Genomic DNA, 20,948 nt, shown 5'->3' with positions numbered 1-20,948 from the left:
GGTTCTGTTTCTCTGAGAGCATCCGTTAAAGGACTCGCAATCTCGGAATACCGCGGAATATATCTTTGGTAATAACCCGCCAAGCCAAGGAATGATCTGATGTCCCGCTTGGTGCGTGGTTGCGGGAAGTTGTCTATCGCGATCAGTTTAACCTCGGAAGGCCGACGATGGCCTTGCCCTATACATGACCTAGATAAGCTACCTCCGCGCGCCCTAATTGGCATTTGGGAGCCTTAACAGTTAAGTTGGCCTCTCGTAGCCGACACAACACGGTTCGCAGGTGTTGCATATGTTCCGCCCATGATGAAGAAAAGATAGCTATGTCATTGAGATAGGGAAGTGCAAAGTCCTCCATTCCTCGTAGCACCTGGTCCATAACGCTAGAGAAGCAATATGGCGCATTCTTCAATCCAAAACTCGGGACTTTCGGACGAAAGGTTCCCATCGGGGAAATAAACGCTGCAAGCCTGCTTGCCCGCTCGGTCGACGGAACCTGCCAATACCCTCTGGCTAAATCGAGCGTAGAGATGAAATTAGCACTGCTCACCTTTTTAAGCCTTTCCTCGATATGCGGTATTGGATAAGTCTGGTCCTTCGTGATTAAATTTAGCCTGCGGTAGTCGATACATGGCCGCGGCTCTTTTCCTGGGACCTCAACCAAGATAAGAGGCGAGGTATAATCACTCTCTCCTGGCTCGATTACACCTAGCTCTAACATCTTGTTTATTTCAGTGGCCATGACTTCACGTTGACGAGGCGAAACGCGATAAGCTTTCGAACGAACTGGGTCCGACGAGGTTAACTCGATATCGTGAACGATCGCAGTTGTCCTGCCCGGTGTATCTGAAGATACGTCTTTAAATTCAAACACGAGTTCCCTCAGCTCGGCCCTTTGATTGGGATTCAACTCCGCCTGTTCTACTAACTTATCAGTGGTCTCGTCAATGTCTTTTGTCTCCGTCACTGCTGTTAACTCTGGAAAGTCGACAGGCATTTCCTCAGGCTGGTTAAGGGACATGTTCACAATGGCTTCCCTCTGCCTGTAGGGTTTAAGTAGATTGCTATGGTACACTTGTGGCGTCCTTCGTTTTCCCGGTACCGTGATTACGTAGTTTGTTTCAGATAATTTCTGAATTATGTCAACCGGTCCTTCCCATTGAACCTCTAGTTTGTTTTTCAACGAGGGTTTCAGGATCATTACCTTTTCCCCCACTTCAAAGCGCCGCGTGCGAGCCGTCCTGTCATAGTAACGCTTAGCCTTGCTTTGTGCCTTGCGCATTTCCTGCCCTGCTAATTCCTGAGAAGCGTGTAGACGGTCCAACAGCTCTAGCACGTATGGCACAACCGAAGGATCGTCTGCCCGGCCTTCCCAGGCTTCTCGAACACTGCGGAGAGGGGAGCGAAGGGAGCGTCCGTAAACGAGCTCTGAAGGTGAAAAACCTGTTGATTCGTGCGGTGCAGTTCGAAGCGCGAACATGGCTGCAGGCAAGCAGCTCTCCCAATCGGCTTTGTACTCATAACAAAGGGCTCGCAAAAGCCGTTTCATGACTGAGTGGACTTTCTCTACCGCGTTGGACTGCGGGTGGTACACTGAGCTATGGATAATTTTAATACCGCACCTTTCCAGAAACGTCGAGGTCAGTGCGCTCGTAAAGACGGATGCTTGATCTGACTGGATTTCTGCGGGAAACCCTACTCGCGCGAAGATAGATAAAAGCGCGTTGTCGATCTCCGCCGAGCTTAGTTCCTTGAGAGGCACTGCCTCGGGAAATTTCGTTGCGGGGCATAGTGCAGTACAAATATGTCGATAGCCAGACTGCGTCGCAGGAAGTGGTCCCACTGTGTCTATTATGAGCCTGCGAAATGGCTCCGTGATAATGGGAACAAGTTTCATTGGCGCTTTAGCCTTATCTCCGGGCTTGCCTATGCGTTGACATGTGTCGCAGCTTCTTACAAATGCTTCTATTTCTCGAAAGCAGCTGGGCCAGTAAAATTCCTGCAATAAGCGGTCCTTTGTTTTACGAATGCCCAGATGCCCTGTCCAAAAGCCCCCGTGAACCAGGTGCAGGAGCTGCTCACGATAGGGATGAGGCACCACGAGTTGGTCGAATTTCACTCCCTTTCGACTGGTGTACTTTCTATAGAGGATGCCTGCCCTCTTTAGGAACTTCACGTTCTGTTTGGCTACACCTTCTTTAGCGTCAGGCCTTAGGTTACGCAGGGTGGAATCTTCTTCCTGCTCAGCAATCAATGTGGCAGGGCTTACATTCAATAACCTTTGTCTGCATTCTGCCTCGCGAGACATTTCAGGCTCTGCTGCTTTCCTGACTTCTTCATTAGCTGGTGTACCTTCCGCATCATCCCCTATAGGGCTGTCCTGTTCGGTACTGGTGGGCGAATCCTCCTTCAAACCTGTTTCCTCCACTACTGGACCCTCATACACTGCCTTGGCCGCGAGCTCCCGTGCCTTGGAACGAGTTAAGGCTTGCACTATCCCTTCACTAAACCCGATTCCCCTGCGCCGTAGCAAATCCTCAGATTTGTTAGAAAACAAATATGGATACTGAGGCGGGAGATGTGCCGAGACGGCAGCTTCAGTGTCTAGTACTGCAAAAGGTCCTTCGATACGAATCTTGGCCACCGGGAGACAAACACTGGAGGTTTCCACGGCTTGCCTTATCCAAGCACATTATCCCGTGAGCTGGCCTTCCTGTATGTACGACGGATGCACTACGTCCATTGTGGCTGCTGAGTCGCGAAGCACTCTACACGGTTTGCCGTTTACCACGAGGTCTCGAATGTACGGTTCGAGCAAGTTCAGATTCTCTGCGTTACTACTTAGTGACATCAACACTAGTTTGGGATTTCTGCATCCCACGGAGATATGCCCCATTTGCCGGCAGTTGTAGCAAACTACTGGTTTCTTGGCCCCGAAAGCCTTTTTCTTTTGCTTTTCTGCCCTCTGTTCGGGTGACTCCTTTTCTCCTTCGCTGTCCTCGTCACTACTTTTCCCTGAATCTGATCTTTCCTTTGTTTTATGCCGACTCGACTTTGACCATCGTTTTGGCTTGTCGGGTCTGCATTTATTCATCTCCTCCTTAGGAGCTTCGCTGCCTTCGTCCGCACGGCGAGTTACGTACTCCTCAGCGAGATCGGCCGCTCTCGAAACAATGTCTACGCCTGGCCTATCCTGAACCCAATGCTTGATGTTTACTGGCAGCTGGCGGTAGAACTGTTCTAAGGCAACGCACTGCATTGTCTTTTCGGCATCGCCGAGTGCACACTCTTCTCTGAGCCATTCCTTCAGGTTTACCTCCAAGGTGTATGCAAAATCTGAATATGACTCACTTTTGGTCTTCTCGACTTCCCTGAACTTTCGGCTGAATGCTTCAGCTGATAATCTATACTTTTTGAGCAGATTTGCTTTGACTTCATCGAAGTCCTGTGCTTCTTCTTTCCCCATGCGGGCGATAATATCAGCTACCTCACGTGGCAGTAACGTAAGCAAGCGTTGCAGCCACGTGTTTCTCGCGAATTTTGCCTTCTCACACGTCGCTCAAACTGTACCAGAAAAAGACCCATGTCCCCTCCTACTGCGTAGGGTGCCGTCAAGTCTGTCATTCTGCGCTCGCTTTCACGCGCCTCTGTGCTAGGTCTTTCGCTATTTTGTGCTTTCAGAAGCTCAATCTTCAGGCGCTTCATTTCGAGTGCGTCGCGTGCAACACGGTCGCGCTCTTCTTTTTCCTCTAGGCGCTTACGCTCTTCTTTTTCCTCTAGGCGCTTACGCTTTTCTTTTTCCTCTAAGCGCTTACGCTCTTCCTCTCTTTCTTTAATGCCCTCTAGGCATTCCGTCAGTTCCTCGTCGTCTGCCCCGGTCGCTTCGATCGCCTCAATGATCTCCGGCTTTCTCTTTGATTCGGCAATTTGGAGGCCCAATTCTTTAACCAAGCTCAACAATTCCGGCTTCTTTAGTGCCTTCAAGTTCATGGCTGCGCTTAGTGCTGCTAAACCTTCACTCTATACAACCTTGACGTACTCAAACTTCCGTCAATGGTTTAAAGAAAAACCACTGCTATGTACTTTCAAAAAAATACGTAAAAAGCCAAGTGATATCTCAGTGAAGAAAAGCCGTGCACTCACCATATGCAGTCATGATCCAGACACCTTCCTTCCGAACGTTGTCGCCAGGACGAAGAGGCTACGATCTCGTAGTTGTCGTCCAAGTTGGGGTCTCCAGGATTTCGTATCCCAATCGCTGCCAGACAGCTTGTTGCGTACTCCAGGCTAACGTACCCTACTGCTGCCGAGAAGTAGCGGCGCCTGCCTATCGAAGCTCGACCGACATTACTTATTGGGTAGCGTGGCGTTGTCGACGGGCTGCAGGCATCCGGTAGATCATGGCGACCAAGCAGGGGCGAGACGATTTGCTAGTGCGAAACTTGCACGGTTTATTCAAAGGTAGTTGAAAGAAAATAAGAAGAGCATGAAGTATGAAGTATGAAGTATATCAAAAGTACATTTCGGAGCCCCTTAAATAGGCTCTCTACAAGTGTGGGCGGGATCTTGCTTCCGTCGATGACACGTGACAGGCACAGAGAGAGGGCCCCTCCTCCTGCATAACCGAGCACGGGGAGGAGAAGTCGATCCTCTTTTCGACGAATCCGGGAGAAGGTCAGGTGAATGACCTGTCACCGGTGGGCTCCGGCCTAGTAGAAGGTAGGGGGAACGACCTGTCACCGGTGGGCTCCGGCCTAGTAGAAGGTAGGGGGAACGACCTGTCACCCGTGGGCTCCGGCCTAGTAGAAGGTAGGGTGAATGACCTGTCGCCCGTGGGCTCCGACCAAGTAGAGGGTAGGGGGAACGACCTGTCACCCGTGGGCTCCGACGCCAACCCTAACAACACACGTGCGCGGCCGTATTATAGTTCGTATGTTTCCGTTCTTCCGCCGCTTCAAGCGGACAGTTTTCGTAGAAAAGCTAGCGCCATCAAGTGACGAAATGACGAAATAAGCTTTTTAAGCTTTATATATTTTTCACAGTGTGTTGCAGCGAGTACGTATGTTTCTTTAACGGTTGCGCCCTATGGTTTCGCCGTGGTCCGTTGCCATGCTTGCGCGGCAGCCTGCCTCGCAAATCTAGCAGCTATGGCTCCGGTCGTGTTGCGCTATGGTTTCGGAAGTATTAGTTGGCCTGAAGACATTCCATATTTCTCTGGCCAGACATAAAAAATTTTGATATTACTTCGCCACAGCAGTCAATGGAGAAGAAAGCTTTATCGCATCAGCTGACTCGCGCAAGCAAAGGTTTGAGTGCTCCGCTGCTGGATCCGTAACAACGCTGGCTACATTTAGCACTAATAACATAAATTTACCGGACGCACCTCAGCGCCGAGTCCTCATCCGCATGCGCATTTTTAAAAACACTTAGGCGGCTTAGTCGCGCGTGCGCCGGCAGTATGAGAACACAACTCGTATTACAAGGCAGCTTCCCTACCACATAATTCTTGGCAATGAATGCATAATATTTACCTTTCGGATCGTTCGCTTGGTTGCGGTGGCGTTGGAAGGGGCTTGGCGGTGGTATTGCGAAGGAAAAATGATCGGTAAATATGCCGGATGGTGCATGCTATTGCTCATTTTGTTTCCGACGAAATGCCAACTGTAGATTCTGCTGTTTGGTACTGTCTGCCATGGCTGACCGTCTTCACTAACGAATAAACCAAGCACACACACGAAATTCGATTTAGAAACCAGCCCGACACCGCTTGACAGGGCGACAAGACGGGAACTCACTCGGCTCGCCTGAGTGCTTGGATCTAATGGCGCCTCCGTTCTTGTTCTTAGGGTTCAGATGGAAAGACTCAGAAGGATACATCCTCCCTCATCCCGGCGTAGTTGTGGCACCTGTATACGCAACAGTATTGTCGGCGTCCTTTTGTTTTCCTTCGATTTTCGGGGCACGCAACGCCACTACCAGTAGCAATTTTCTTCCGCGGCTGCGGCTGCATTGTGCACGTTCTGACCGCCAGGGCGGCGCTGCAGGCGTCGTCAAAACTCCAGCGCTGGTTCCCCATAGAGGCGCCACTGAAAGCCACCTAGCGGATGCTTCCAACAGTACACGCGGGAACAGTAGCAGACGACAACCCTTTGCAGCAAGGATGGCTGAGGTTCGCGGCTGCGATTTCTCCTTTGTTCGGGTGCAAGGTTGCTTCTTCTGCGGTGACAGCTGTCGGGAAGATGCTGACCTCTGTGCGAGCGGGTATGAACGCGATGTTACCGGTGTTTGGGACAACATGCTCCACGTACGTGCAAGGTGTGTTCAGCAGACAAACGCCATGAACCCCATTTACATGACGTGGAGCTCATGTTGACTAGCCGATAAATTTTGTTGAGTGATGCGATCGCTGGGCGGTTTTTTTTATTCTACCCTTGCCGCAATGCTGCTTCTGTACCTGAATAATAAGCATCAGTCGTTAGTGCAGACTTATATCAAACAAATCCGCACGGTGCAATCTCTGCATATGCCGTTGTGATTTTTCTGCCGATGAATACATGTGACATCACCGAATAACTGCAGTCGAAGCCGCCTCAAGAAGAGTAATTGCCAATTTATTGATGGAAACGCGTACACTAGCCAACGAAGTCACCAAACGCACGGGTTAATAAAAGCGCGTGTTAGTGCTGTACCGCCGATGCAGTTCTGCTGCATACCCCGATGAACTACCGTTCCCGCTGCAGTTTGTGCAATTTTAAATTCCTCAAGGGAGCTGCTTGGAAACGTGCAAAGCTAAAGACTGACTAACTTTTCAGTACTTTTTTATATTACGAGAGAGAGGTGCCACATTACATACTTAAAGGCAGAGCAGCGCCAGTCAAAGTAGATGAGCGCTGGCGGCAAGGCCCGGTTTAGTCGTCTGCAGCGTAAGTATAAGAAAGAATTCAGTTGGGTATAAAACTCACATGCAAGAAGGGACTACGTTGTGAAACAAAGAAATCACTCGGCGTGTTAAGCTTGCTCCGGCAGCATCGAGGTGTGATGACTTCCCAAACGGGACGCAAACTTTTCAGCGAGAAATGAAACAAAAATACCATATGCAGCAGCTATTAGCAATTCTCGCCCTGAACTACCTATTTTCTAAACACATTTCCAAAAACGCAAACAATATCTAAGATACCCTCGGGCGAAAAGAATAAAGCTGTCAAAGAAGCACTTCGTTGGTATAATTCCGATAAGACACAGCGTGATTTATACCCTTTACAAACAAGGCAGCGTGAAAACTTCGGAGCTCAATAGAATCGACAAGAGTTATGCATGGAGCAACTAGCAACAGTTAAACATGTGCGAAGCCACGCGTAAAGTAGATGGAAAAACATGAAGTGCGCGACAGCTGGTGCGAGGATTTACCGCGTCACATGAAACCAACAATTTCAGTTCTTGCAAACTTCAGTAGCTTTAACATACAACGCAGTGCGCTCGTGCAGTCGGGTTGCCTAGCTAGCGCAACGCGGTAAAGAAGCGGAAAACAATACAAGCGGCAAACAGCATTCCGAACTTTAGCGAAATGCCCTTAAACCTCATGCTGCACTGCAGACGAACTTCGTTGCTCACGCGTCTAACTATGATCGAGTGAAAAAAAACACCGACGAGACAGAGCAAAGGATGAGAACAAGAAATTTCCCTTCGAAGCGACGATCAATTTTTGCTACCGTTGCTCCCGCTGATGAGGCTTTGCCGGAATGATTAGAACCGTATCGCCGGCACGTTTTCACCGGTATTTGAGCCCCCCACCCTGCAACAATTCTTCTTCGACATTCCCTGAAGCTTTGGCCACCCCACACGTGCGAATGGTGTTGCCATAGAGTTTCTCACTACATTACCTAGAGGGAAATCTGGCGCTGCTGCACTGTGGTATGCATGGGAATGCCGGTATATTGTGACTTCGGATCGGCATCGTTCTCGTAGAGGCAGGACACCTTGAAGACGCGCTTGGCAAGTACCGTTCCGTCTGTCACAATGATTCATTTTCAGTTCAGTTCAGTTCAGTTCAGTTTTATTCCTTAAAGGCCCCCATTTCAGGGGGTGTTACATTAGGGGTGGGATTACATTTGTAGTGAGGAAAACAAAACAGCGATGGTGATTTAACATTGAAGGTGATCTGTTACGCGTTCTTGAAAAGCAGGTGTTGAAGCGATGGCGACGATGTCATGGAGTAGGCCGTTCCAGTCCGTGGCTGCTCGAAGAAATAACGAAGCTGAAAACGTAGTAGTACATGATAGTGGGCGGGCAACTTGAAGGGGATGACTGGTGCGGTGAGATATGCGTGATGCGGCGGTGATATACGGTGCTTGATTGAGAGGAGAATAAAAGAATTTGTGATAAAGGGTGAGGCTAGCAATGCGACGACGAAAAGAGAGGGGTGACAGTCCGGATGTAGCTTTCAAGGATGAAACACTGACGTCATATGAGTATGAGGAATGAATGAATCGGGCAGCACGATTCTGCACAGCTTCCAATGCGGTGATTAGATATGCTTGATGTGGGCTCCAGATGGGGGATGCATATTCTAATTTGGGTCTTATAAGTGATTTATACGCGAGCAATTTAACACGTGGTGGGGCAAGACGAAGGTGACGTTTTAGAAAACCGAGTGTTTTGTTTGCTGCTGAAATGATGTTACCGATATGAACCTGCCATGATAGATTCGAAGAGAGGGTGACTCCTAGATATTTATATGATTGTACTTTCTACTAGAACAGCACATGAAAAGCTGTTTTAGCTTTATTATTACGCGAAAACATGTTTTGTTTAACTATGAGAACTTGTTATTGTGTGTACGACTACATTTTACGTAAAAAGTATCAGCGGGCCGCTAAAGTTGGAGGACAGACGACAACGTTCGCGCTCGCTTTGAAACAGTTGGTCGTCTGTTCTTGCTTTTCTTCGCTTGGTCATGCATCGTGGGTGAGTAAAGATGTAATATGCGTGAATGGAAACATTTTATGAAGATTTTACTTTGAGAACGCGTTATTTGCGTAGCCATATCCACGTTTTAGACGAAGCCTCTTACAACACCAGCCAACACGAGCCTCGCAGACACATATACCGTCATTCCCATGACGGCACGGTGCCCCCTTAAGAAACTCCCATGGACGGTGGCGCCAGATTACCCCCTAGGTGTTATAGTGAGAAACTCTATGGGTGTTGCCTATCTTGTTCTGAAAACGTGAATAAGACAGAGAAGCACGATCAACGACACAACAAACTACGGCGCGCGCCAGGCTCCTCTCTCGCGTGTTCTGCGCAAGGCCGCCACCAGTGGCGCGTCCGCCGTGTGTCGTTTTCTCCGACGTGACGTAGCGCGCGCGCGCGCGCGGGCGTTACGTCGGACTATAAACGGGCCTTTAACGATGAGATCGGCGCACTGCAACTGACAGTAGAACGTTTCCCGACAATGCGGCGAGCGCGCGCCGCCGTAGCAGACGACGCCGTTCAACACCCCGCCCCTCGAGCACCTGAGCCTGCGCGAGCTGCTGCCGCTGCCTGAAGCAAGCGCTCGCCGCATCGCGATGCAATACGCTCCGAGTTTTCCCCTAAAGGGACACTAAAGGTTACCAGGAACTCAAGTTAAAGTGGTAGAGCAATGTTCTAGAACGTCTAAGGCGTCAATATAATCGCGAACAGAGCTTTAGTAACCGAGAAATTGAGGTAAATGCATGACACGATTTGAGACCCCCCAGCGACATTCCGGTACTAGCCCGATGACGAAAGGTCTCCTCATAATTTGTGTTACTAATACTCAACTACTTGTATTAAAAATATCATTTCATTCGATTATAAGCCGGAAAAAATGCTACTTGTCTACGTCTATTCGATTCTAGGAAAAAATAACATTTTGACGTTACCCTTCAGTAATATGGGTGTTCGAAAGGTTTCGTTTTCGCTCGACTCTGCGCCGCGCACGCTTTGGAGTTTCAGTAGTTTCGTTATCGCGTCGTGCTGTGAGGGTTCTGCTCGCGAAACTTTCATTTGGAACAAGCAGCGAGAATGCCACGTCCATGTGATGTCGTGGGAAGCCCTCGTTGCTTTCCCGCTCCGGAGAGCCGGTGTCGACGCCGCCGTCGTAGTACGCAACGACGCCGGCAGTGCGAGCCCTCAGAAGCAGGTCGCGCTCGTCGGTGCTCAAATCGCTGAAGTTGAGCCCACCATCGCGAGCCAATCTGTCGGTGTCAGGGTCCATTGCGACGAGCGTCGAAGTTAGCGTCATAGAATGAAGTACCAGCTTATGGGCGTCTTGCGCTGGAGTGTGAGGTATAGTAGCGGCGCCTGGTGGCGGTGCGGGAAACGACATCTGGGTCGTGCCAGCTTGGGTCGTATTGAGCCCTGGCTGTGGCGAAGCACGTTTCTAGGCCGAGTTTTGCGTCGATTCGCACATTTTTATGCCCTGTTGCGAGTGCGAAAAGGCTCGTCGCTTCTCATAGACCACGCCGACCACGCTGCGAGCTCGCTGCAGCCTATAGTTTAACGAAAACGGACTCTCCGTGTGCCGTGGGACGTAACGTGGGACGTAATTCGTTTCTCCTTCCGCTAGCCACCATACTCCCGCTTTCGCTCTGCTGTCGGCTCTGTCTTGGCTCTGTTTCTGGCCGCGCGTTCGCGTTTTGCGCAGAAAAGCCGTAGCGCCGTCTGCGGACGCCGTTCTACTCACCGATGGCGCAACGTCACTATGAGACCATGATGTCAGTTCTCCTCGATCGGAGGGCGGGCGATTTGAACTGCGCTAGAGGTACGCGGACGCTTCAGAACGCATTTTCTCTTAAAATAAGTCTCTCCTTGGCACGAAACAAGCGTTTCGAGGTTTCTGGGATGGTATTTCAACAGTCCACGTTGACTTAATAGTAACCTTTAGTGTCCCTTTAACCCCTAAGTGTGAGACAGGATGTACACCGTCCTTCGAATAAAACGTCCACGCACGCGCACGTAGGCACACACCGCGCGCGGTACGAAACGTGCCTAAACACGCACAGTGCAAAAGGCATGATCAAGGCGGTGCGAACGAGAGGTGGGAGAGGCGTACCACCCGCTAGTTGAATTTCGTCCCGCATGCGGCGCTCGCGGTGCCGTTCTTGTCTACAGTAGACGCCTTTGACGGACGCCGTAGGAACGCTTCGCCGGCGCTCGTGTGTCTTGAAAGCGGTCTGCGACGAGCGTGGCGACGAGGCTAAAGTGCGCGCCCGCGCGGGCCTCATTTTACCTTGTACGTCGTACAAGCCTGAACCAGCGTTCTCTCTTGTCACTTTCGTACCATTTCCACCGCAATTGGTAGAACTCAACCTTTGGCAACTTCACGGCGGTGTTTCCGCAATTGTTCTGGTGTCCGTGTGCACTATTGTAGTACACCGATGTGACCCTCTCTGGCCATGTCTTGTAGTTTTTATTGCGTCGCGCCGTGGCGCCGTGTTGAAAACCTCTTCCATAGTGGTCGAATGCGCGCGGATCTTGAACTATGGCCTCCGAGATTTGCGTGCGCCGGCAGCCAGCGCATGCAAATCTCGGCGGCTATGCTTGAGCAGACGCTGTGGCCTACCGCTCGCCGTAGATAGCGCTTCTCGTCCTGCTCAAAGCAGCAGCGCATGAGGCGGATAGCATGACACAGATGTTTCATGAACCGTGAAAAAGCAATGATTCTTTCAATGCGAACTCTGATTGCCTCTACGCTGTAGTGGCATCTGTTTGTGTCTATTTCCGCGCACGCTGAGAAAAAGGAAACACACAAACGAAAGAGCCAGAGGTGCTCAAAATTAACTTGCCTGCATAAAGAGAATCTCATCAGGCCAGGGATCCTGAGTGACGGATGTCTCGAACTGGCTCTCCCTGTGAAGGAAAGAAGTCGGTTACGGATAGCCAATGCAAGTGGAACACTTAATGACGTGTGTTCACCTTTGCCGCCGTTTACAATGTATATTTACTTGCATTCCTCTGAAGCTGACTCAACGCGTTCATTGACCAGTAATGCCAAACTAGTTAGCTCAGGAGTTGAACAACGCATTTGGCAGCTGCCGCGCATGGCACGCGTGGTTGCTCCATCTTTCTGAAGCCTGCTGTGGTGCAGGTCCAAGCATTAGTTTTATGTTATTCAGTTATTCGGTCCCGCTTTAGTCGCCGCTGCCATGCTGTTGAGTGTTGTGACGGCGCGTGAACGGCCCGCGCGCGGGCTTCCTGAGACGCGAACGACGGCTGCAAGGATGAGCTCTTCTCCCTGTTTGCAAGCAGCGTGACGCCGCTGGGAGCGCCCGTCTGCCGAGCCCCCGATGTGGGCGCTGGTTGGCAAAGGACGTTGGTTCTCTGCACAGGAGCGCTGCGTGTGTTTAAGCGGCTAAGGTCGAAATATTTGCATACTGCTATTTCCTGAAGTGGCAGCACCCTGCTCAGAAAGTAACCATCCTCATTTTACTGGTACGACAATGCAGCGTTGCTGCCAAGTGCTCGGCGCCTTTAAGTCAGCGATTTCTCGAGAACGCCCCTTCCGTAGATCAAACAGCCACAGAATTTACATCACTCTAAAGCGAATGTATTACCACAGAAGATGAGCCCCTTTGCAGAAACGACGCTTCGCCTAAATGCGCGGTCGTCGAAAAAATGCATTCACGTGAATGTGCCTAATTTGCGTCCACTGTAACATTAAACGATGTACGATATTAATTTCGCCTACAACCACCAGCCATACCCGGTGGCGCCGCTTAATTTCTGATGGGGGCGGTAGGCAAAAACAGTCATTACCGTGCTTTAGGTGCACGATGAAAAATCCCAGGCATTCAAAATTAATCCGAAGCTCTCGCTTATGTAGCGTTCTCCATAAGCAACTCTGCTGAACAGGAATGCTAAATACCATATTTTAATTTGACCTCTTGGTTATCGGAATGCGAATGCACGAAGCTTGTATAAGTCATACTGAATTGGTTGCGCGTTAACTTCGCTGTGCCTGCGGCCTCCCTTTGCTGGTTTTAATCTTAGAAGACCCAGTTTTACGTTCTGAAGAACCAAGTTGCGCATTCAGAAAAGATAACCACAGGAAAAGGCGACGGAGACGGACGCAAAAAAGTTCTTCTAAACTACCAGTCTTACGTGTTTATGTTCATTATCACAGGATAAATTTTGTGTCGTTAAGAGAAGTACAATAACAAGAAATAAAACAAGAAAATTCACTGCTTTAGCTAAAACCCATGATATCAGCTATAAAGCGCAATAAGAATAGTGGGTAGCCTTTTCTGCAATTCCCGTGGCGAAGCGTGCACACGCAGTTTCGGCAAAAACATGCTCACAACGCATGCACGTTCCTTGTGGCGAGGCGTACGCTGTTGCGGTGGAATGTGTGAGGAGCTCGTTTACATTCATACCATATTTAGGCCATTGATGAATTTCTTTTTCTCCACACACCCCAGACGGCATTTGATAATGGCACTCACTGATCATCCCGTCTCATTCATTTCCACGTGTACAGAAATGACGGGCCCTGAAGTTCTGCAGATGCCTGGTCACTAAGACCCTATTACACGTCAGCACGTCCACATTTTCGCAAACATGGCGCATTGCACCACACACACATCCACACAGCAATGTGCTCCATTTCCTTACGCAGGCCACGGCGGCCGCATTTCGATGGGGGCGAAATGCGAAAACACCCGTGTGCTTAGATTTAGGTCCACGTTAAAGAACCCCGGGTGGTCAAAATTTCCGGAGTCCTCCACTACGGCGTGCCTCATAATCAGAAAGTGGTTTTGGCACGTAAAACCCCAAATATTATTATTTCTTTACGCAAAGATGAGCCCGTACTGTCACTATATTTCGCCGCAAACTTTATCACGACAAAAAAAAAAAAATGTGGTGCGCTTCCGAAGAAAAGCCAATGTCACTGTCCGCCACAAACCACCACGTTAACTTCTGCTGGTAAATAAGCCAGCGTCGACAGTTTTACATCAGGCCCTTTACCACACCGATGTGCTAATCTGACTGCTAATCTGACTGACAAGAGTGAAGTTTCACAAAACTAAACAAAAGAAAAGATAACAAAAAAGAATCTCAGTGCCCTTCCACTCTGTGTAGAAGGATGACCAGCGAAGCTTGTGCGAAGCTGTGTATGTGGGCCCCTTAATGCCGAACTGCACTTCCGCCGCGGGTCGGGCCGGTATTGCACTATATATCTTCGTGATCGGCCCACGTATGGGGAGAGCTTAACGCCTGGTTCACCTCCGCCGCGGGTCGGGCCGATATTGCACTACCTTCGGTATCGGCCCACGTATGGGGAGTGCTTAACGCCTGCTTCACCTCCGCCGCGGGTCGGGCCGGTATTGCACTATCTTCGGGATAAGCAGCCTACGTATGGGGAGTGCTTAACGCCTGCTTCACCTCCGACGCGGGTTGGGCCGGTATTGCACTATATATCGTCGGGATCGGCCCACGTATGGGGAGTGCTTGACCCCTGCTTCACCTCCGCTGCGTGTCGGGCCGGTATTGCACTATATATCTTCGGGATCGGCCCACGTACGGGGAGTGCTTAACGCCTGCTTCACCTTCCGCTGCGGGTCGGGTCGGTATTCCACCATACATCTTCGGGTTCGGTCCACGTATGGGGAGTGCTTAACGCCTGCTTCACCTCCGCCGCAGGTCGGGCCGGTATTGCCCTATCTTCGGGATAAGCAGCCTACGTATGGGGAGTGCTTAACGCCCGCTTCACCTCCGACGCGGGTTGGGCCGGTATTGCACTATGTTCGGGATTCAGCCCACGTATGGGGAGGGCTTAACGCCTACTTCACCTTCGCCACGGGTTGTACCGGTATTGCAGTGTGTCGATGGTGTCTGTGCACGTGGCCTGCACTTCTGTGGTTACAGCGTCACGCGCGCTGGAAATGCCGGCGATGCTGAAATGAAGACGGGTAGAGGAGAGGGGGAAAGATTGTGGAAATGGTGCCTGTGTAGCAGGCCTGCACTTCTGTGCTTATAATGTCACAAGCGTTGGAGGTGCTGGCGATGCTGGAATAGAGATGTGTAGGGGAGAGAGGGAAACAGTGTGGGCGATGGTGCTTGTGCGCGTGACCTGAACTTCTGTGGTTATGTTTTGCGCGTTGGAGGTGCCGGCGATGCTGGAATGGCGAAGGGTAGAGGCAAGAGTGTGGCGACGGTGCCTGTGCACGTGGCCTGCACTTCTGTGGTTATAACATCACGCGCCTTGGAGGTGCCAGCGATGCTGGAATGGAGAAGGGTAGGGGAAAGAGTGTGGCAGTGGCGCGTGTGCACGTGACCTGCACTTCTGTGGTTATAACGTCAGGCGCGTTGGAGTGGCCGGCGACGCTGCAATGGAGACATGTGGGGGAGAGGGGAAAGAGTGTAGCGATGGTGCTTGTACACGTGGCCTGAACTTCTGTGCCGGCGATGCTGGAATGGAGAAGGGTAGAGGAAAGAGTGTGGCGGTGGTGCGTGTGCACGTGACCTGCACTTCTGTGGTTATAACGTCAGGCGCGTTGGAGTGGCCGGCGACGCTTCAATGGAGACATGTGGGGGAGAGGGGAAAGAGTGTAGCGATGGTGCTTGTACACGTGGCCTGAACTTCTGTGCCGGCGATGCTGGAATGGAGAAGGGTAGGGGAAAGAGTGTGACGATGGTGCCTGTGCACGTGGCCTGCACTTCTGTGGTTATAACGTCACGCGCGTTGGAGTTGCGGGCGATGCTGGAATGGAGACGGGTACGGGAGAGAGGGGAAGAGTGTAGACATGGCGCCTGTGCAGTAGGCCTGCACTTCTGTCGTGCCGGGTAGAGGAGTGGGGGAAATAGTGTGGCGATGGTGCTTGTGCACTTGGCCTGAACTTCTGTGGTTATAAGGCCACGCGCGTTAGGGGTGCCGGCGATGCTGAAATGGAGAAGGGTAGGGGAGAGGGGACAGAGTGTGGCGATGGTGCAGAGACGGGTATGGGAGCGAGGGTAAGAGTGTGACCATGGTGCCTGTGCACATGGCTTGAACTTCTGTTACAACGTCACGCGCGTTGGAGGAGCTGGCGACGCTGGAATGGGGGTGGGTAGGGGATAGCAGGAAAGAGTGTAGCGATGATGCCTGTGCACGTGGCCTGCACTTCTGTGGTTATAACGTCACGCGCATCAGAGGTGCCAGCGCGGCTGCTGCCGGCGCGGTGCGGCAGATGAATGGGACGTGCGATGACCGCGGCGGCGCTTGCGTCGGCGTAGTGTTGCGCCGTATGAAAAAAAAAGTGTGATTTCATAACGTAAGCAGCCCATGTTTGCAGCCCATGTATGCAGCCTAAATAGGTTCGCTGGTAACTCGTCGCCATATGAATGTCACGGCCCTACGATTTTTATTAAAAGAGAAGGTATAATTTGCGAACCTAGCCATGTTTCGTTACTGTGGGTGCTGCTACATGGTTGTTGTCTTGACGAATAGGCCGACCAATCACAGCAGAATACGCGCGCCGCCGCCCTTGCACCATCGCCAGATGGCGCTCGCATCTGTTGCAGCGGTGGCGCTGGTCGTTCGGGGAGAAAAAGAACCAGAATGCTCCGCTTCGCGCATCCGCGGGTGCACGGTATAAGGAAGTAAACGCTTTTTGCATATAGAATGGATTCGAATTGCGCTGCGTACGTATGTGCATGCTGCTTCTGAAGCAACGACGCGTTCAAGGCGTCCGTCGTATTCGCTAGTAGTCAACAACTCAGCTTAACAAAAGGCTCGGTGTGATTTGTGCGCGCACTCGCGTTCCGGCTCTTTATGCACTCGCACAAGGCTTCGCGGATCACAAATCGTTGGATCTGCTTCTTTTCCGTATAGCGGCGAACGACAAATGTAGCATCTGGAGGAGTTTTGGAGACTCTTTACTTATTAGACCTAAAAAAAATTCACCAACGATTACGACACTCCCTTGTGCGAAATTTGAGCGCAGCTGTTACGTGTTTTCATTTCGCGATATATTGGCTGGCGCGGACGATCTGTCTCGTGCGGCACGTTGCAAGCGGAGCGAAATGTGGCGTGAATGCCAAGCTAATCGGGAGATCGAAAAAATTGTGTGCGACGATGGAGAACAGCCGCCGCAGACAGACCTCCGCTCATGCACGCTTTGTTTCCATACAGACGGCGTGCCCTACTCTGACGCCGTCTCGTAGTCACCGTCGACGCAAAGGCGTTTTGCGCGACACTATGCTCTTCTTCTCACGCTTTCTTCATACCCTCTTCCTCCGCTTTCTTCCTTGCACTCTCTTCGCTATCACCGTCTTTCATCTTCCGCTGAGTTTGTTCGCTCGGTTACGAGGGACAACGCCGATGCTTGCCACAGGAACTGGCGCTGTTATGATTGGGGGCTCAATCCCATCGCTCGTGATCCGTTGTCAAGGTTGGAGTCGGGCATGAATTAGAAGGTAGCTGGCCAATGCCGACGTCCAACTTATCCACGCTGAGGACGTTGATGAAGGGAAGGACTGCTTCTCATCGAGAACGAGGAATATGGGTTTATTTACAGTATTCGTATCAGTCCAACATGACTGTTTGAGAAAGTACATCAGTCTAACATGACTGCTTGAGAGAGAGTGTCCCGAGCAGCCGCACAACAGCGGTTTTTAAACACTCGGTCCTCTCCCGATACAAGGTGATGCGAACGTTCGTTTAGTCATCGCAAACTTGCCACCTCCCCGCGGCACGGTTTACACACACACACGCACACACGCATACACACACGTGTTTACGGTCCGAAACCGACACCACACGAATTTCATAGAACTCGGAGCCGTTCCGGGTAGCGCGTTGTCTTGCGTCTCGGTCGGTGCGTGGGAAGGAGTGTCCGTCGGCGATGCCGCGGCAGCTCCCCCGCCCGCAGGAGATCAGAGGTCTCCTCGATTTGGCTGCACTTTTTGCACTAGTTCAGAAAAGTGTCGTGCCAGTGCAGCGCCAGTTCTTCAAGTGTAAGTGTAGCGCGACACTAGCGCTCTCAGTGCAGCGGTCAAATCGAGGACAAAAGTGCAAGAACGTACAGACCTTCGTCTGCTGCGACTGGGCGACTGTGGCTTTTCTTTTGTTGGTGTGTGCCGCGAGCTTAAACGTGTGCGCAATGGCCTTTTTGGTCCTGTGGAAAGAATTTATGTATTAGTACCTAGAAATTAGTTCAACTTCGGCATCATTATTCAGAAAGTATGACCGAGCGCGGTTTCCACACATTTCTGAATCATATATGGCACAACGTTTCAAACGACTGACCGATGTGGTTTTTAACGTCGAGGTAGCGGTAAGCTCGTGAAAATTAATACAGACGACTGTGACCTGAGGGAAAATCCCGGCCTTCAGTGCACTTAGCAGTAGCTGAACCCGGAAAGCGCCCTTAACAAGATGCTGCGTACACATTCTGAAGAAAACTGGCGTCCGTGCTGCGTTACTAATAACAGGCGCCGTCGATGCCTTCTACCAACACCCGCATGGCCACGGAGGCGCATGTGTCGTCTGCTATCAAAAGCCTTGCACTACGTGCACGAGAAAAGAACTTGCGGAGAATCTAGTGCCGAAGTGTACATGAACTCGTGCAGCACGACGTCAAATCGAGTGCCGAAGTGCAGGTGGCGCTAGCTGCACTGGCAAATCGAGTGCTAGAGTGCTGCACTCCCTGAACTAGTGCAGAAAGTGCAGCCAAATCGAGGAGACCTCAGGTCCGCTTCGTCGGGTTGCGCACAAAGCCTGCTTCGTCGAACTCCTTCAGTCCCAACGCATCCTAGCTGAACCGACGGAGAGTGGAGGATGCGCGTATTGATATCGACACAAAGTCGACTTCGCCACGCCGTGGCTAGAGGTTGGCGGCGATGCTCCCGAGATGTTGCTTCCACAGTCGCAATTGGTTGGCAAAACTTGCACTGCAGCTGGCCGTTCTTAACAGCGCCCAAGAGCTGCGCTCTTATAACGCTCGTTGTTTATATACACTAGACAAAGAAACGCAAATACGTCCAGCTAAACTCTATCGAAGAACTGCTTGTTTCCCAGGCGGTGATGCCGCTTTTGACACTGGAGTAAACCATGCACGGTACACGCTTTTCGGGAGCGTTTCAATGCGAAGCATTCTTTCCCCCATTTTTGGCAGTTTGTGGTAGGTAGGTTCCTGCTCGCCTCGCTTCTAGAAAAGGAAAACCAATCAGTGACCGATGTACTTTTCTAGAAAAATACTTGAGCTGGGTGAATGATAATGGCCACAAATTAATTTGATGAAACATTGATTTTTTAAAGGTTTCAACTTCTCGACAGGAACTTAATTTGCAAGAAATTTGAATCAAATGGTTTTGAAAATTTCATAAATAGTCCGACTCGTGTTTCAACAGATACATCAACATTAATTGGCGTTTTCATAACCAACATCCACCATTCTAACATTTTATCTGGCGTTGTGAGTGCTCATATAAGCGATCACCTTCCAATATTTCTTTTCATGACCCAGTGTTCACCAACACGCAAACACAAATGGTTCGAAATATCAATACGGAAAGCCGGAACAATTCTTGTGACGCAATATCGCTCATCGATTGGTCAGAGCTGATGCGTACCAGAGAAACTGCTTATGAATATTTTTGCAATAGGTTTAAGGATACATAAAATAAATGCTTTAAATACAAAGTGGTTAAACCGGTAGGTAAAGGCAAAAAACCAGGGACAAATAAAAAAATGTATCAGTGAAATTCGCGTCACAAACCACTTATACAAAAATTTTATTCACACCAGAAGTGAAAAAGCATCGCATGATAATAAGGTACAACGGAACGAAGCAAATGGTCCTTCGCGCAGAAAGAAGCGCTAGTGTTTACATAGTTTGTTCAATAACGACGTTAAACAAAAATCCGATGTTGCCTGGAGGCGTAATAATGGTTTTCTCGGGAGAGGAGATGTGTCTATAAGAGAAATCACATTAGGTGATAAAGTTTTATCTGATGAAGCGCTAGCAAATACTTTCAATAACTATTTTAGAATCTTAGTAAACAGGACTCATGGTTCTAATTCTTTGCAGGATTAATGTATCTGCGTTTTTAGCGCCGACTACGGAAAATGAGGTGTTTACTACTTTTATGGCTATGAAGAACAGCAGATGTTGTGATGTCGGCGGATTTAAGATCATGCCAATGAAGCATGTCTTGAACTTAATTTTGCCGGCATTAGTGCACATTTTTTACTTAATATTCTCCAGCGGTACGTTCCCGAAAAGATTGCGAAGGTAACGGTTTTGCACAATGGCGGCGATAAAAACGAGTTTGCAAACTACTGACCAATATCGGCTTTGCCCATTCTTTCTAAAGGCATATAGAAAATCTAGTACATGCCCACATGACATCATTTCTAATCAAACACAAACTGATCGCTAGTATGCATTGTAGCTTTGTGAAAGGGCAGTCAACAGAGACTGCCTTACTTACTCAGAAAGAAATTATATTGCAGTCGTTTGTACATCAGTTATGTGCTCTGGGTGTTGATGATTCGAAGGCGTTCGATTGTATCAACCATAATACACCACTCAAGAAACTAGATTTTTGGTGGCCTCTTTCCTGAACTAACACTATCAACACCGAACGCAACAAGTAATCATATACAGATGCGTGTCAAATTTAAGGCCAGTTCACGCGGGAGTGCCACAAGGAAGTATCCCGGAGCCTCTGCTTCTTTTTGTGTTTATATTGATGACTTAGTTACTATTGATAATAATGTAAAATTTCTTATGTACACGGACGGCACAACAATTCTGGTTAGTACACCGAGTTCTTCCGCCGAGGCAAACATCAGCCGGCAATAAAACTTGGTCTAGCGGATATTCACTTCCTGTAAACGCTAAGAAAACGACAACTGTTGCGTCCAGACCGAGAAATCGCAATGCCGCTACAGACTTAACGTTACAACTCAATAACTCGATTATTTCAATTGTCCTTATTATGAA

At 50.0% G+C, this 20,948-nt stretch overlaps 1 protein-coding gene across 2 annotated transcripts in view; it reads right to left on the bottom strand.

Moving 5' to 3' along the window:
- Window positions 1–20,948, bottom strand: part of LOC142557840 (bile acid-sensitive ion channel-like) — a 292,552-nt gene that overhangs the window by 140,112 nt on the left and 131,492 nt on the right. For both annotated transcript variants that reach the window (XM_075670040.1, XM_075670041.1), the window contains exon 10: window positions 11,808–11,871. In XM_075670040.1, coding sequence (XP_075526155.1) covers window positions 11,808–11,871 — 64 coding nt within the window. The remainder of the gene's footprint in view (window positions 1–11,807; window positions 11,872–20,948) is intronic.

Source organism: Dermacentor variabilis, chromosome 9 (assembly GCF_050947875.1).
Source record: "Dermacentor variabilis isolate Ectoservices chromosome 9, ASM5094787v1, whole genome shotgun sequence".
Classification (NCBI taxonomy): Eukaryota; Metazoa; Arthropoda; class Arachnida; order Ixodida; family Ixodidae; genus Dermacentor; species Dermacentor variabilis.
The sequence above is the reverse complement of the archived record's forward strand: the minus strand, read 5'-3'. Positions and strand labels throughout refer to the sequence as shown.